At 43.4% G+C, this 16,409-nt stretch overlaps 1 protein-coding gene across 2 annotated transcripts; it reads left to right on the forward strand.

The window, feature by feature from the left end:
• Window positions 1-9,560: 9,560 nt before the first annotated feature.
• On the forward strand, window positions 9,561-13,609 carry LOC113318276 (probable methyltransferase PMT2). Of its 2 annotated transcripts, none has more exons than XM_026566426.1 (7): window positions 9,561-9,851; window positions 10,409-11,071; window positions 11,285-11,495; window positions 11,686-11,977; window positions 12,328-12,717; window positions 12,869-12,946; window positions 13,049-13,609. In XM_026566426.1, exons 2-7 carry the CDS (start codon window positions 10,427-10,429, stop codon window positions 13,278-13,280), a joined length of 1,848 nt encoding a protein of 615 aa, XP_026422211.1. In that variant the 5' UTR covers window positions 9,561-9,851; window positions 10,409-10,426; the 3' UTR covers window positions 13,281-13,609. The 2 variants fall into 2 exon arrangements, with proteins under 2 accessions (XP_026422211.1, XP_026422210.1); XM_026566425.1 differs by having other exon boundaries at window positions 9,562-9,851; window positions 10,420-11,071.
• The last annotated feature ends 2,800 nt before the right edge of the window (window positions 13,610-16,409 follow it).

The following is a 16,409-nucleotide window of genomic DNA, read 5'->3' on the forward strand; positions in this document are numbered from 1 at the left end:
ACGAAAAGTGGCTCCAGAATATCATGAGGCGGTAGAAACAGAACTTCGGAAGCTACTAGACGCAGGATTTATCAAGGAAGTCAAGTATCCTACCTGGATATCCAACATGGTCATTGTTCCTAAGAAAAATGGAGGGGTTAGAATATGCATCGACTTTACTAATCTCAACAAGGCGTGTCCAAAGGACAGCTATCCCCTGCCGAGCATAGATCAACTGGTTGAAGCAGTTGAAGGGTACGAGGAGTCGTTTATGGACGGATACTCTGGTTACAACCAAGTAGCCCTGGCAGAAGAAGATCAGCAACACACAGCATTCTATACACCACATGGCCTTTATTGCTATACCAGAATGCCTTTCGGGCTCCGAAACGCAGGGGCAACATACCAAAGGATGGTCGATGCTATCTTCAAACCATGGATTGGAGGAACCCTAGAAGTCTACGTGGACGACATGCTCGTCAAAAGCAAGCTGCGTAAAAATCACCACCAGGACCTGAGGAATATTTTCAATGCAATGAGACAACATCACATGAAAGTAAATCCGGAGAAATGTACTTTCGGTGTCACCTCAGGGAAGTTCCTCGGTTATCTGGTGACGAAAAGGGGCATCGAGGTAGACCCAGCTAAGATTCAAGCCATAGTAGAGATGCCGTCACCAAAGAATCTAAAGGAAGTGCAGAAGCTCAATGGGTCCATAGCAGCGTTGGGCAGATTTATTGCACGGTCTTCGGACAAGTGCAAACATTTCTTCAATATTCTTAAGAAAGGGAGCAGGTTCGAATGGACCGCCGATTGCGAGGAAGCATTCCAAAAGATCAAAGAACATCTAGCTTCGATCCCTATCCTGCAGAAACCTGACCCTGATGAAGTTTTGGCACTGTACATAGCAGCAACGGAGGACGCAGTCAGCGCGGTATTAGTCAAAACCAATACAAAGATAGAACAGCCTATCTATTACGTCAGCAAGACACTCAATCCCGCGGAAAGAAATTATACTAAGATTGAACAACTCATCCTCGCACTGGTATGGGCTACCCAAAAACTGAGAACCTACTTCCTAACTCACTTCGTCAGGGTACCATGCAGAGCACCATTGGAAGCAGTCCTCAAAAGCACAGGAAAAGTGGGCCGAATAGCCAAATGGAACACCCATCTGGACCAATTCAACATCATTCATGAAATTCAACATTCTCAGAAGTCCCAAGTTCTGGCAGATTTCTTAGCAGACCTCCCTCTAGACAACGACGAAGAGATCAAGGGAATACCAGAAGCCGAGGAAGCAATCAAGGATCCAATGGATATCCTCGAACCTGCGAGTCATAGACAATGGGAAGTCTTCGTCGACGGATCTAAAAATAAGGAAGGGGCAGGAATAGGTATTGTCATCACCCCAACTGGAGAAAGGATCATACAGGCACTTAGATTGGAATTCAAAGAGCATACCAATAACATTGTTGAATACGAAGCTGTCATACATGCCCTACGTATAATAATAGAGATGGGGGTAACCGATGTAAGGCTGACAAGTGATTCGCAGCTGGTCATACGGCAAATCGCGCTCGAATATAATGTGTACGATGACACCCTTTCAGCTTACATGGCATTGGTCCAAACATTGGCTTCACAAATCCCGAACATTAAGTTCCGGCACTTATGCAGAAGGGACCTCAGGCATGCGGATGCCCTAGCATACATATCATCCATGTTGAGGGATAAAAATGCCGAAGGTATTAAAATAGCAAGGGTATACGAGCCTTCGATTGCATCTCAATTCTCCTTCGCTACCAATCAAGATACGATGGAAGAAATATTGAAGACCAAGTAGGAGAAGACATCCATAACGACTTTGATGAAGAAGACATCTTGTCAAAAGCAAATCAAGACGAAGATTTCAGCAATGAAGATGACTGGAGGGTGACAATACATGCTTCCTCGACAAAGGAAGCCTACCTGCGGATCGGAAGCAAGCTAGAAAGACGCTCTCCAAAGTGGGAAGATACGATCTTCGGGGGGGTCCTATATAGAAAATCTTTCCTCGGACCATTACTACGCTGCTTATCCCGAAAAGAAGGGCATCGAATTCTAAAGGATATCCATTATGGTGACGCAGGGAATCATAGCGGTATGAGATCACTAGCTGACAAGGCAAAAACGCAAGGATATTACTGGCCGACCATGATACAAGATGCTGCGAGGATGTCCCGACGATGCGAAGAATGTCAGCGCTTCGCGAAAAAAATCCACGCGCCGGCAACATTGTTAAACTCTGTCGATAGCCCGTGGCCATTTGCAAAATGGGGAGTAGACATCGTCGGGCCTTTCATCGAAGGATCCAGGAAGAGACGATTTTTGATAGTAGCCACGGACTACTTCAGTAAATGGGTGGAGGCTAAGGCCTTGGCCAGGATCAGAGACGCGGATGTGTTCACTTTCATATTCCAGAACATCATTTGCAGATTTGGTATACCTGCTGAAATTGTGTCTGATAACGGCAAGCAATTACAGGGAAAAAATATAGACATGCTCTTCGACACCTTTAAAATAAGAAAGAACAAGTCCACCCCTTATACCCTCAAAGCAACGGACAAGCGGAAGCTACCAACAAGACCCTCGCCCTTATACTCAAAAAACAATTAGACGAGCATAAGGGAAGATGGTGCGAACAACTGCACAATGTCTTGTGGGCATACAGGACAACACGAAGGTCCGCTACCGGGAATCCCCGTTTTTCTTACTTATGGAGCTGAAGCAGTCATACCTACAGAAATCCTCATGCCAACCACGAAGACTGAAGCCTGGGAGAAAAACCTAACAACAGATATGATGTTAGAAAGGTTGGACGACTTGGAGGGAAGAAGGGAAGTAGCATTGCAAAAGATGGAAAATTATCAACGAAGACTAGCAAGGGAGTACAACAAAAAGGTAAAGCTACGAAATTTTGTAGAGGGACAGTATGTGTTGAGAACAATCCCACGATATCAGCAAGAAAAGAAATGGGGAAAGTTAGCACCTACATGGGGAGGACCGTTTATGATCCACGACATTGCGGGTAATGGTTCTTACTACCTTCGTAATCTAAAAGGTGAGGTCCTCCGGCATCCTTGGAATGCTAAATGGCTCAAACCATACTTCCCATAGAAGCAACGCAGATTTGAATCTGCTGGGAATATACCAGAAGAAGAAAGGAGCCTCCCCGCCCAACATGTTTCTATCTCTGGAAGAGGAATTGCAGACCTCAACTTATCAATTAAACAAGCTTTCAAATTATCAAGTCTGTGGAATCTACCTACAATATTGGGGAAAGTAGTTAATCTACAATCTCTCAGGGCTCCCCCATCAGTGTCCATAAGTGTAGGACCAGGGGGAAGGCACCCAGCAGAAAGAGATACCCAACCAATCTTAAGGCAACGGGTCGACGGAATGGGTGCGTACATATTTTACGCCCCATATCCTAGAACGTTGCCCCGGCCCCCACCGTCTGGGAATCCTCTGGCCCAGGATTTGCCAGCGGGGTGACAGGTCTCAAGACGATCACGAAGGTACCTTCCTTTCGTATCGCACTCAAAAACACTTAACTTTTGTTTTGATTTTTCACAAACTTAAAATACAAAAACATTGTAGGTATATCAAGAAGAGGATTCATTTCATAAAGGGTGATTACAAGAAGTGAACGGCCAAAGCCAAGGATACACAATCAAAAAACATTCCTTTTACATCGTTACAAAAAGCACAATTATGCCGCGGACCCTACAGAACGCTGCCATCTCTACCTAGGTGGCGGTCCCGTCATCCGGATTTTCCGAAGACTTGATGGGACGCTCCCACCAGAAGAGGGGCCCGAGGAGCTGGGCAATGCAGCAGGAACGGGACGACGAGGGTAGTTCTTCACGAGACCATGTTCATTCCTTAGGCCAAGCTCTATCCTCTCCAGCATCTTGTTCGTCTCCTCAGCCAATTGACAACGAGCCTTATGTTTAATAACTGTTGTCCGCTGTTGGGCTTGGGATAATAACGAGGATAGCCGATTCACTTCTCTGGAAGCAGCACCAACGGCCTCCTCGCGGGTGGCTGCTAAATTCTTGAAGTGATTGGTTTGTTCCTTTGCTGTGCTAAGGAAGATTGAGCCTTTTCAAGTTCTTCATTTGTGACGCGAAGCGTTCCTCGAGCCCTGAAAAAGACAACACCACGGAGTTAGTAGTAGAAAACAAACAAGATCACACTCGATGAATTGGGATTATACCTTCGACACAAGCCGAAGCCTCTTCATATTCATTAACAACCGCATCTCGCGCTTCATCAAGATGATCATATTCCGCGGATAATTTCTTATAGTCTAGTTGAAGGTTGGTGAGAGTAAATTGACAGGCATCTAATTCTACCTGCTTCATCGAGTCCATATGACGAAGGTGGTCGACCTCTTTATTTATCTCTGAGACCCCTTTGCTGAGTCTATACATGCACACTTCAAGATTCCTCTCAGACTCAGCAAGACGGGCTACATCGGCACGAGACGCGGAAAGAGCATTGCTGAGAGCATAGACTTCAGCACGAGCATCATCTCGTTCCCTGGCAAGACCAAGCATATTATCTTGGACCCCTGAAAGAGGAATGGACCGCGCCGTCTGTAATTCTTCTTCCAATAGCTGAATCCTAGATTCCAACAAGGAAGTACGCTCGCGGGCTTCCCGCAGATTATCACTGGTCCACAGCAGTGTGCCATTAAATAAAGCACGATCATGGTTGTACAGATTTTGCATGTCGACCATCTGAACATGCCGCGCGCGCCATACTTCAGCCCGAGCATCCCATTTCCTAGCCTCACTCTTAATCTTCTCAACCAAATCTCTAATACGAGATTTTTGCCGAGCTCTTTCGTTTCGAAGCCATACCAGCTCGGGGATGCCACCCACTGGACATAGGGTGGGGAGACTCAGACAGAACAACTAAGAGAAAAGAATGACGAAACGGCGAGGAAAAGAACCAAACCTGTGAAAGTGGAAACTTGGCTACGAGTTTGCTCTAACTCAGCGCGCACTGCAATAAGTTCTGAACGAAGATCAGCCTCTGCTTCACCCAGTTTTTTTTCTCCTTAAGGCTTTTCTTCAGCTCTTCTATTTCCACCTCCGCCGCAGATAATTCCTTTTCCCGATGACGAAGCTTAGCCTCGAGCTTCAGAGATTTTGCTTTAAAGAACTGATATAGCACGTGGTTGCAATGCTCGCTCCTCATCATCTACACATCAAAATGACAAAACATTATTCAACCGAAGCGTCCTATTCTCACGAACAAGAATGTACGAAAATTTACCTCCAGCACACGCTGTTGCGGGAAGCCATATTGATACCCGTCGGCAATAGCCATCATATCGGCAACAGAAGTAGGAGGCTCCGGCACGAGGGTAGCTTCGGGAACGGTCAACCTTTTCCCCAGGCTTCAGACACCTGCGCCTTCGAAGACATCTCCATCATACGACGGGTATACGCGGTTGATTCCTTTTCCCCAACAACCACAGGAGCAGGATGAGAGACAAACAGAAGATTCTTCTCCTTAAACCAACTCATGATGGCATCCTCACCCTCAGACATCGGCGACTGGGGAAGACTATCGGCGGGCGCGTCAACAACAGATTTTCCTTTGACCGACTCGACCCCCTCAGCATGAACGTTGGCATGTTCTCCCGCGCCTACATGCACAGCAGGCTCCTCCGCACCAACACCTTCTACAGCAGCATCACCATTACCATCACCACCAAGAACATCCCAATGTCATTAGGGGAAAGTAAAGAGAAGTCCTCGGGAAAATCGAGGGCTTCGTCAAAGAACTCCCCGTGGAATACATCCGATCGAAAGAAAATTCTTGAGAAGTGGGGAGGGTATCCATGACATCACCAGCAGGGACGGAAACATCCTCGATGACAACATCATCCGCCACTACACCCTTGTTCCTTCCTCCATCACCGGGGGACCAGCGAAGACCTCTTCTTCGGCATTGATAGGGGAGGTACCAGTACGTTCCTCCCCATCTGTAATCTCGTCCTCAGCAAACTCTTCGTTCACAGGACTAGTAACTTCTTCTTGGACCTCAACCTCACCCACCACCATAGTAGAAGACTGCTTCAGCCTAATCTTTGTCTTCTTCAATACCTGAAACCGACACCACAAAGGAATTATTCTTCCCGTCCGATGGAAGTTATAAAAACGAAACACAACTAGAATCTGCGTACCTGAGCAGCTGAGACATTCTTCGAGGGGAGTATAGCACCGGAACCATCCTCCTCGTCTCCCTCTACGACATCCAGGGCATAAGGAAAATTCATGCCCGCAAAGTTCAGACGCCAGGGGCAGAAATCTCCATAGCGAGCGGGAGGAGATTCGCGCGGCTTACTATTCTCGGTTGGCCGCCATCCGCGGGAACCGGGAATCCAACCATAAGCCCACGGACCTACTATCTCAATGACAGTGGCGTGCCACTCGTAGTCATGATCACGCTTGATCCTTTCTCGCGCGGGGAAGAGTTTCCGACGATTGGACGCCTCCGTGCCAGGAACATACTTCAGCTTGGCATCGCTGACCTCATTTAACAGACGAATCTCGCCTCGAGGAGCAGGAAGATTCCGAAGGCTGACACTCCACGGCTTGCGATTCCTGCTATTGACGTAATCACCGAAGGAGTTATTAAAATTCTCAGGAGTGTACCATTCCTTCTCCAAGGGATTGGGGACGTAACAAGTCATCGACGTTTCCCCCTTACTCCGCAGATAGCATTCCTTCAGAGCGCGGAGATAATTCCCCGATAATTGGGATACGGAACGGCTATGAGTATTTGTGGAAGAACCCTCACGACTAGCAAGCACGTCGTAATAGAAGGAATCACCCGATTTGTACAACGGCAGCATCAGACCAGCCTCGAAGGCCCCAACCGTCGTTAACAAGTGAAATTCATCGAATTCGTACTTAGAGATCAGCTCATACGTAATATCATCCTCGGGGGCATAAAAACGAACCCCGAAGGCTTGGAGCTCATGTTTCTCCTTGAATATTTCAAGATCGATATGCTTGAAGGTTACTTTTCTCCTGCTCACAGAAACACTGCGTATCAAGGGAGCAGCCTCTTCCTCCTCGGCGGGACCGGATGAACTAACAAACGCTTCAGACGCTTTTCTCTTCACGGGGGGATTCTTTGAAGATCCAGCCGCAGGAGCTACGCCCTTTGTATTCTTCCCTTTCAAAGTTGGAGAAGACCGTGGATGATGCTCGGGCACTAACGAACGTAAAGGAGGAACGTCAAAAGCAACAGCGCGGGGAGGAGCCTGCGTACTCCGAGTCTCTTCACGAGGACGCACCATTGACTGATTAAATATTCTCCGTGAGCCAGACGGAATTATTGGAGGAATCTCTTCCCGAGAAGAAGAGGCTCTCGCTCCGGAAGACACTCGACTCCGACGAACATCATCCTGAGACTCTCGACGCTGAGGAGATCTCGACAACCTAGAATCAGGAGTCTCATAGGTAGGCCGTGGACGGTCAGACATGGCTGCGGAAAGAATAAAATCAAGAACAGGTTACACACAATAACCAAAAATCAAAAAACACATTCATAGCAATACAACCACGACAACAAAGAAACCCTAAAATTAGGATACAATCTCAATACTCCACCCTCGAAGTAATGGCTGCCTTAATTTAAGATGAAGAACAGGGGCAAACTAGTATGCAAGCATCAGAAAGAGTTCTTCATCACAAACAAGGAACAACAAATAGCAGAAAATTCACAATTCAACACGGCATAAAACAGTGAAATCAAGAAAAGAAAAACTCACCGGCAAAAAACAGCAAGTAGAAGAAACGAACAGGGGAAGATCCCAGGTGCAATAAAGACTGACAGAAGATAAGATCACAGGTGCAATGAAGACTGACAGAATTTAAGGTCACAGGTTTAATGAAGGCAGGTAGGAAACTTAAAGGAAGAATGAACTGAGAGAGTGTTTAGGAAGAATGAAATTAAATTTCCTCTCCATCCTTAAAATACCCGAAAGAAAAGAGGAAATTAAGGGAGAAATAGGAAAACGTGCCCGTTACATAAGCAGTTAATGCACGAATAAAAGACGTGCCCAAGTATCTAGGAGAAGTTATTAGGAGTGAGAAGGATATGCGACGATAGTTTTTCTTCAAGGCACCCCTTAGTCAGTTAAGCCTGAAGAAAAGGGGCAAATTGTGTACACATATATCTCACTATCGGACACGTGGATACAGAAAGGTACGTGGAAAGCATGCAAGCCAAGACATCAAAACACGATGCGTCGCGAAGCACCAAATAAACCCCTAGGAGTTGCTTTATCTCATCCCCAGAAGAGGAGCTAAGATCAACGGTGGGGAGAAAGTCAGCTGACACGGACTGACAGGGGCAGAAGACACTTGTCTGACACGAGCAGACCCCTCAACCACCCGCATTAAACACTCTGAGCAGTGCACGTGTCGACCGACCTGTGGAACGAGCGAAGATGCCTCCGCGGGATCTAGGGGGAAACGCAGACCTCTGCGTGATGGACACAAGACACTAGAAGATAAGGTTCCAACGGTCTTCAGAGATGGGTCCCACATTCCTACCTTATAAATACCCAATCTCCACAAAGGGGGGGGGGGATCGGAAAAACATCAGAGGAGGGAGAGAGAGAGAGAGAGAGAGAATAGCAAAGGTAAGGAATCCCATAGTGGAGAGAAATATGTAAACCCCAAGTCATTCAAACCATTCGTGTAACCGTGAATAATATAGCAGAACAACAAACCCCGTGGACGTAGGCCTTAGTGCTGAACCACGTAAACCTTGGTCTTATTTACATTTCAGCACTTTGCATTCATTTAGTTCCGCATGCATTTGCTTATATATGTTGTTTTCCTTTTATATTTGTACCCCATGCATAATCGCTACGCATGGGGAAGTTGGAGGAGGCCATGATAGACCCGTGGGTTTTGAGCCAATGAACCCACATCCGGGTATCATCATCGTAATCTCTTTAGACTTTAACAATTGATTGCGGGCATTCGGACCCCGCGTAGTTCGTGTGTCCACAGTATCGTATGCTCTTTCGTATCGGCTTTTCATTTAGATTTCGACAGATTCTATCGGCATGTCCATAATTGTTGTTTGTTAAAAGTTTATCGTTATGTTAATAACTAGTACGGTGTCATTTTTTCTGGTCATGGCCCCGTAATCGGGTCTGTGATAGCTCTAGGAAGCAACTACATCCCGTTTGTTCATACCCGTCTCTATATTCCATGACACGCACACGTAGATGTATCCCCGCACACGTGGATGCATCCTGTCTGCAGAGAAGGCTTTGAACTTGACACATCCGTGCTGCACAATAGCTTATTCTTGTTTGCCGTGTGGGGAAGTGGAAACGACCTCAGTTTGTCGTTTAGATTTGGAGATGTCCTTAAACAAGGATTATCAAAAATAAACATAAAAAACGCGAGACCCGCAAGATATTATGTAGGACCATATGGGTATATTTGCGTTATACGCAATAGACTAGTCGCATCGCATCCTCATGAAAAATAAAATTGTTAAATACGAGGAGATGGAGAGTACTAGAAACACAACACTTGTTCTTTATTCTCTTTTTCTCCGACTCATCTCCACTCTGCAACTTTCTCGAAGGCTAAACAAGTTCTTCCTCCTCATTAATATCATCAAACTAAACAAAAAGATGTTGCCACTTTCTCTATCTAATTGTTAAAACCTAAGATTTATTTCCCCCACAAATACTGGTTTCTCAATTCTCTGTAATCCTGTTGTTGATCTGCCATTACTGGGTTTATTCTCTGTTTCTTGATCTTTGTAAACGCCTGGTAAGATCCGGTTAATCTTCTATGTAATGAATCTCTTAGCAGTTTATGATTGTGGGTTTCTGTTAGATTCAATTTCTTTTGTAATATTTTGTTACCCTATGGTGATCTTTCACTGTGATGATATTCTGTTTCACAATTGATTAGCTTTGTCAATGATAATAATAATAATATGTTAAAGGCTCCATATTTTGCAGCTATAAATGATTAATCTTGGATCTTATCTATTGTTAATGATATATTTAGTGGAATAAAAGTTGTACCGTTACTTGTCACATTAGTATTTAATTGTTAATGTCCTGAAGCTTCTTTGTTTTAAACAAAAGAATTAAAAAAAATGTTTCTTTTTTAATTGACCCTGGTTTCTGATCTATCGGACAACTGATTTTCTTGTTCTAATTTTGGATTTTGGGGAATGAAACATGATTTTGTGATTTCATGTGCATGTTGGTTTGGTTGTAACGTAGTACATTTTGAATAGAAAGTTCCATGAATGGGATATTGTTGGACTAATATTGTATAGTTTATTGGGTTGTTTGATATGGTTTAGTTATTGGTAGTTGTTTTTCAGGCACGGCATGGCTCCGAGACCTAATGCTGGGGATGGAAAGACTCGAGGTTCTATGTCCTTAGTTATTGTAGTTGGTTTATGTTGTTTCTTCTATCTCTTGGGTGCATGGCAGAGGAGTGGATATGGGAAGGGAGATAGGATAGCTGAGCAAGTGACACAGCTAACTGACTGCAGTGTAATCCCTAACCTGGAGTTTGAGACCCATAACAAAGGCAACTTTGACGCAGCTGTTGATGACTCTTCCAAGGCCACACAGTTTGAGTCATGTTCTGCTGAACACATTGATTACACACCTTGCCAAGATCAAAGACGGGCTATGACTTTCCCAAGAGAGAACATGAACTACAGAGAAAGGCACTGCCCCCCCGAGGAAGAAAAGCTGCATTGCCTCATCCCAGCACCAAAAGGATATGTGACCCCATTCCCATGGCCCAAGAGCCGTGATTACGTACCCTATGCAAATGCTCCCTACAAGAGCTTGACTGTGGAGAAGGCTGTTCAGAATTGGATTCAATATGAGGGCGATGTGTTTAGATTCCCTGGTGGAGGAACACAGTTTCCTCAAGGAGCAGATGCTTATATTGATCAACTTGCAGCGGTGATCCCAATGGAAAATGGGACTGTGAGAACTGCTCTAGACACTGGTTGTGGGGTATGTTGAAGTCTGTTGTTCCATGAAAACCACTTCCACCTCTTACTCTTTACTACCTGTTGTTTTACAGGATACACCCACTAATTTTACTTTTTTATTTTTCACAGTCGTTTTTATTGTTATTAATTATTATTTTCTGCTTTCAGTTCTTTTTTTGCTTAATTGATTATTAGTGCTTGTATGCATCCACTGAGTATTGCAAATTGTGGGCAGGTTGCAAGCTGGGGTGCTTACCTTATGAAAAAGAATGTATTAGCCATGTCATTTGCACCGAGGGACTCGCATGAAGCTCAAGTGCAGTTTGCTTTAGAAAGAGGCGTGCCTGCTGTTATCGGTGTGCTAGGAACAATAAAGCTTCCTTACCCTTCAAGAGCATTTGACATGGCACACTGTTCCAGATGTCTAATCCCATGGGGCGCTAATGGTAGGTGTAATCTACAATTGTCACCTTGTGATATTTTATGACAAATTTCTCTACTTTTCAAAGAAAAAAAGATTAAAAAAAAAAAAAGAAAAAAGAGCATCCAAAGAAAGAAATCAGCATAGTGAATGCTAGTGATTGTACATGAGCAAATGCGCTACAATTGTTTCTGATGATACTTCTGTTTGCATAGATGGTATGTACATGATGGAAGTGGATCGAGTTTTGAGACCTGGCGGCTACTGGGTACTTTCTGGTCCTCCAATCAATTGGAAGATTAACTATGAAGCATGGCAGCGCCCTAGAGAAGAACTACAGGAGGAACAACGAAAAATCGAGGAAGTTGCAAAACGGCTTTGTTGGGAAAAGAAATACGAGAAGGCTGAAATTGCAATCTGGCAAAAAAGAATGAACGCTGACTCATGTCCCGGTAGGAGTAATTCCCGTGATAGTATGTGTGAATCTACAAACCCCGATGATGCTTGGTAAGTGGCTTGAATGCACTGATTGTTATGTATTTTGAAAGGAAAAAAGATATTACCATGTAGTTTTTTTTCCATTCCCACAATTCCTGTTATTTGACACCTGATGCAATCACATTCAAGTATAATCTATTTGTGGTGTGCTTTGATCGACACACGTTGGTACTTGGTAGTACTTTGTAGAGATTAGCGGAGTACCAGCATTACATGAAAAAGTGACCTGTACCTGTCCGTCCCTACCGGCATTGTTTCATTTTTGTCAAACAACATTAACTACTGTATGTATGACGTTACCTTATTGGTCTGTCAAAGGCATCAGGTTCTCACTCTTGGTTGTTGCCATTCTATTTTAGGTATAAGAAAATGGAGGCATGCATAACCCCATATCCTGAGGCCAACAGTCCAGATGAAGTTGCTGGAGGGGAGATAAAGCCATTCCCTGAAAAGCTAGACTCTGTTCCTCCTAGGATTTCTAGTGGATCTATTTCTGGAGTCTCCGTAGAAACCTACCTAGAAGACAATAAATTATGGAAGAAGCATGTGAAGGCGTACAAGAGGGTCAATAAGATCCTTGACTCAGGAAGGTACCGAAACATTATGGATATGAATGCAGGATTTGGAAGCTTCGCAGCAGCAATCGAGTCTCCAAAATTATGGGTTATGAACGTTGTTCCCACCATAGCTGATATAAGCACTCTGGGTGTCGTATACCAAAGAGGGTTGATTGGTATATATCATGACTGGTATGACTTTCTGAACTTTTGGCACTTCCAATTACTGTTTTTTGCATTACTACAACCATTCAGGATGGTCGATGTTTACTCGTATACAGTATATTGGTATATTGCTTTCATTTAAACATCTTTCTTGTCTGTTTCTTGATCTATTTTGCAGGTGTGAGGCCTTCTCAACATACCCCAGAACCTATGACCTTATCCATGCTAATGGTCTTTTCACCCTGTACAAGAACAAGTACGTTCTACAGGGCTATATATTTTTCCATCACTGTGTACATGTTCCAGCTTAGTTTCTATTGAAGCTTACCCTTCGTTTGTGTTTCCAACCAACTACCAGGTGTAATGCAGAAGATATTCTTCTAGAAATGGATCGTATTCTTCGACCAGAAGGGGGAGTAATAATTCGTGATGAAGTTGATGTACTAATGAAGGTCAAGAAGCTTGCTAATGGGATGAGATGGAACACAAAGCTAGTCGACCATGAAGACGGTCCCCTTGTTCGTGAGAAGATATTGTTTGCAGTTAAACGATACTGGGTTGTTGGTGAAAATTCGACTTCTTCCACGTAAATATTGAACTAGGCGCGAGAGAGACCACAAGGAAACCTCAAGCAGGCAAACACCGCTCTCTGGAACCGGTACGCATACTTTTATTTATAGCTCCAACCATTATTTTATTTTTTTGACCGATGAGGAAGTTACCGAAGTTCGTGGGTGTAAAGAGAAGCTATGGTTAAGTTACTTTGGAATAATATTTATAGGTAGTCTAAGCTTTATAGTAGTTTCTGATGTAATTTTTTATCTTTCCCATTTTTGAAAGCTGATTCTGTTATGAAAACAGCGGACTTTGATTAGTCCATCGCATTTCTGATGTAGTTTATCAGTTTCCTTTTGTCCTATTATTGTTGTCATTCCCATAACCTTGCAGAGCGCAGCCTTCTCCAAAAGAAACCTTGGTCCTTACGAGTGTGGAGGGTCTGCTACTTCTCGAGCCACTAGTTTAGGTTCAGGCACCCAAAGTCCGAAACTATGGTGTGGAAACCTCGAGGTTCGTTTGCTGCATTACGGGATGTTGGTGCATAAGCGATATTTCTTGAGATAATGCATCTGCTTCTTAGATGTTGGTGCATAAGCGATATTTCTTGAGATAATGCATCTGCTTCTTATACTTTCGTTTACAAAAATGAGAAGCCAATGAAAGGGGGCAAACGTTTTTTTGATAGAAAAAATAATGGAAATGAAGAAAGACTGAAAACAAGCTTATTGCAAATCTGGGAAGCTAATCGGTGCTCAGAAGATCCTACCCAAACTCTGACAGCTGACAAAATTGTTAAATTCATGAACCATTTCGTGGCTGTCTCAAATCCTCAAAATCTGCAAGTCAAATGAGCATAGGATATCTTCTCTTTTAAGAATAAACATTGCCTTGTCTGCTGACTGCCAGGGAAATATGGGTATTGGTCTAACTCTAACGAGGGTGCAAGAAATATATACGGAGTATATATATTATTGAGGCAAGAGCCGGGATGGTAGAGGGTAGTTGAATGAAATAGGAGCGGAGGCAGCTTTCCAATGGGCAATTGAGAGAAGTGGCAACAATTTCATCCATAAAAGTTTAGCAGGTTAGCGACTCCCAGTTAGGCCTGTCAATGGATGCTAACGTAACAGAAATAGGCTCTGCCGCTGCCGTTTCCGTTAAAATTTAGCGGATATCCGTTACCGTTCATTTCCGGCGGAAATAAGAAATTCAAAAACGTTACCGTTACGTTTGACTTACCGGATAACGGATATTTTTCCGCTGCCATCCGGTAAGTCACAGGACAGCCACAAAACAGGCTAAAAACACAGAAGTTACAGAACAAGTACACATAACAGCTTTAAAATCCAACAAAACATGTTTTAAATCCATGCCACACCAAAAAAAGACATACAGATGTTCATGCCATTGCCACACAAGAAAACAAGTTCATAATCTTCATGTTTTTTTTTGCAAAAAAAAAGACATCTCCATCTCCATTTGAGTCAACAACTGCAAATGCATTCCTCCTCCATCTCCAGATTCTCCTCTGCCAAGTGCCAACTGCATCTGCAAATGCATTTACCTTACTCCTTAGTCCTGAACTTCTGTATTTTGAAAGAAAAATCAAAAGTGTTAGACATTTTAAGCTGGCAATGTCATTGTCAGTGCAATAAGCCAATAAATTGCAAAAAAGAAAGAAAGATTAAGATGTACCTGTAACACAACTATCACTGTCACTGAGAGTGAGATCTGGCAGCCAATCACCCAAACAAAGCAAAGCTTCAACAAGATCTGGAGCTAATGAACTCCTGTGAGATGTGAGAACTCTGCCACCAATACTAAACATAGATTCTGATGCTACACTTGTCACTGGAACTGCCAATACATCTCTTGCAATCCTTGAGAGAATTGGGTACTTAGGAGCATTATTCTTCCACCAACTTAAGATATCAAACCTCATTTCTTCAGTGGCTGTGCCTTTAGGAAGAACTGGTTCTGCTAAGTATGTCTCCAATTCTGACTTCTCAACCTCAAACATATTGTTTTCCATAATGAAATCATCATAACCAAATTCATATGATGTTGTTGTACCTGCAGAGCTCTCAATTGCAGTTGAATGCATTCCAGTATCAAAGTAATCTGGAGCTGTAGTGTTAGTTTCATAAGCACAGAAAAGAGCATTGAGTTCAAGCTCAAATTTGTTATAGTGACTTTTATAGTGTTCCACACCATATACTCTCTTCATAACAAACTCCACCCATTTAGATTTGTACCTAGGATCCAAAACAACTCCAATTCCCATCAAAGTGTTACTTTCTTTCCAGTAGCTATCAAATTTCATCCTCATATTCTTGGCCATGTCTCTGATATACTCATGCTCACTTGATTCCCATAGCTTAATGCATTTATTAACTTCTTGAACCCCATTATAATACAAATTTGCTGTGGGATACTTAATCCCAGCAAATTTGGTTGAAAGGACATCAAACAATTCCAAACATTCACATATGTGTACTCCTTGTTGCCACTCCTTAGAGGTTGGTAGTATCTTGAAGTCATCATCCAAATCAGCTAGCCTAGCAAAAGCTTGTCTAAAAAAAATTGCATCCTTTAGCATCTTAAAGGTGGAGTTCCACCTGGTATCCACATCTAAACCGACAGACCTTGAAGCAGGAAGCTTAACTTGGGAAATTGCACATTCAAATCTCTCTTTTCTAGCCTGACTTGACTTGACATATTTTACACACTCTCTAATTGCATCTATAAATGGAGCAGCTACTCTCATTCCCCACCCAACAATTAAGTGCAATATATGATTACAACACCTCATTTGGAACATATTCCCATTAAGAACTAAACAGTCTTTGCTATCAAGCCATTTCTTCAGCTGTTCCATCATAACATTGTTGGAGCTAGCATTGTCAGCAGCTACAGCAAAAAGCTTATTGTCTATGTTCCATTCTAGACACACTGATTTCACTACAGATGCTAGAACCTCTCCAGAGTATGGTGATGGCACTAAAGTATATGCTAGTGTTTTCTTAACCAGTTTCCACTCCTCATCTATGTAATGCAGTGTCACACAACAATAACCATCCTTTGTATGCTTACATGACCACATATATGTTGTTAAACTACATTTAGATGTAATATTCTCAAATTGTTCTTGTAATTGCAGT

Source organism: Papaver somniferum, chromosome 10 (genome assembly GCF_003573695.1).
Source record: "Papaver somniferum cultivar HN1 chromosome 10, ASM357369v1, whole genome shotgun sequence".
In the NCBI taxonomy this organism is placed as follows: Eukaryota; Viridiplantae; Streptophyta; class Magnoliopsida; order Ranunculales; family Papaveraceae; genus Papaver; species Papaver somniferum.

Excerpts from the sequence above, each read along its gene's own strand:
- LOC113318276 (XM_026566426.1), top strand. The coding sequence starts at position 10,427 with ATGGCTCCGAGACCTAATGCTGGGGATGGAAAGACTCGAGGTTCTATG. Across the intron at positions 11,496-11,685 it reads AATCCCATGGGGCGCTAATG|ATGGTATGTACATGATGGAA; the intron begins GTAGGTGTAATC and ends CTGTTTGCATAG. Across the intron at positions 12,947-13,048 it reads TTCACCCTGTACAAGAACAA|GTGTAATGCAGAAGATATTC; the intron begins GTACGTTCTACA and ends ACCAACTACCAG.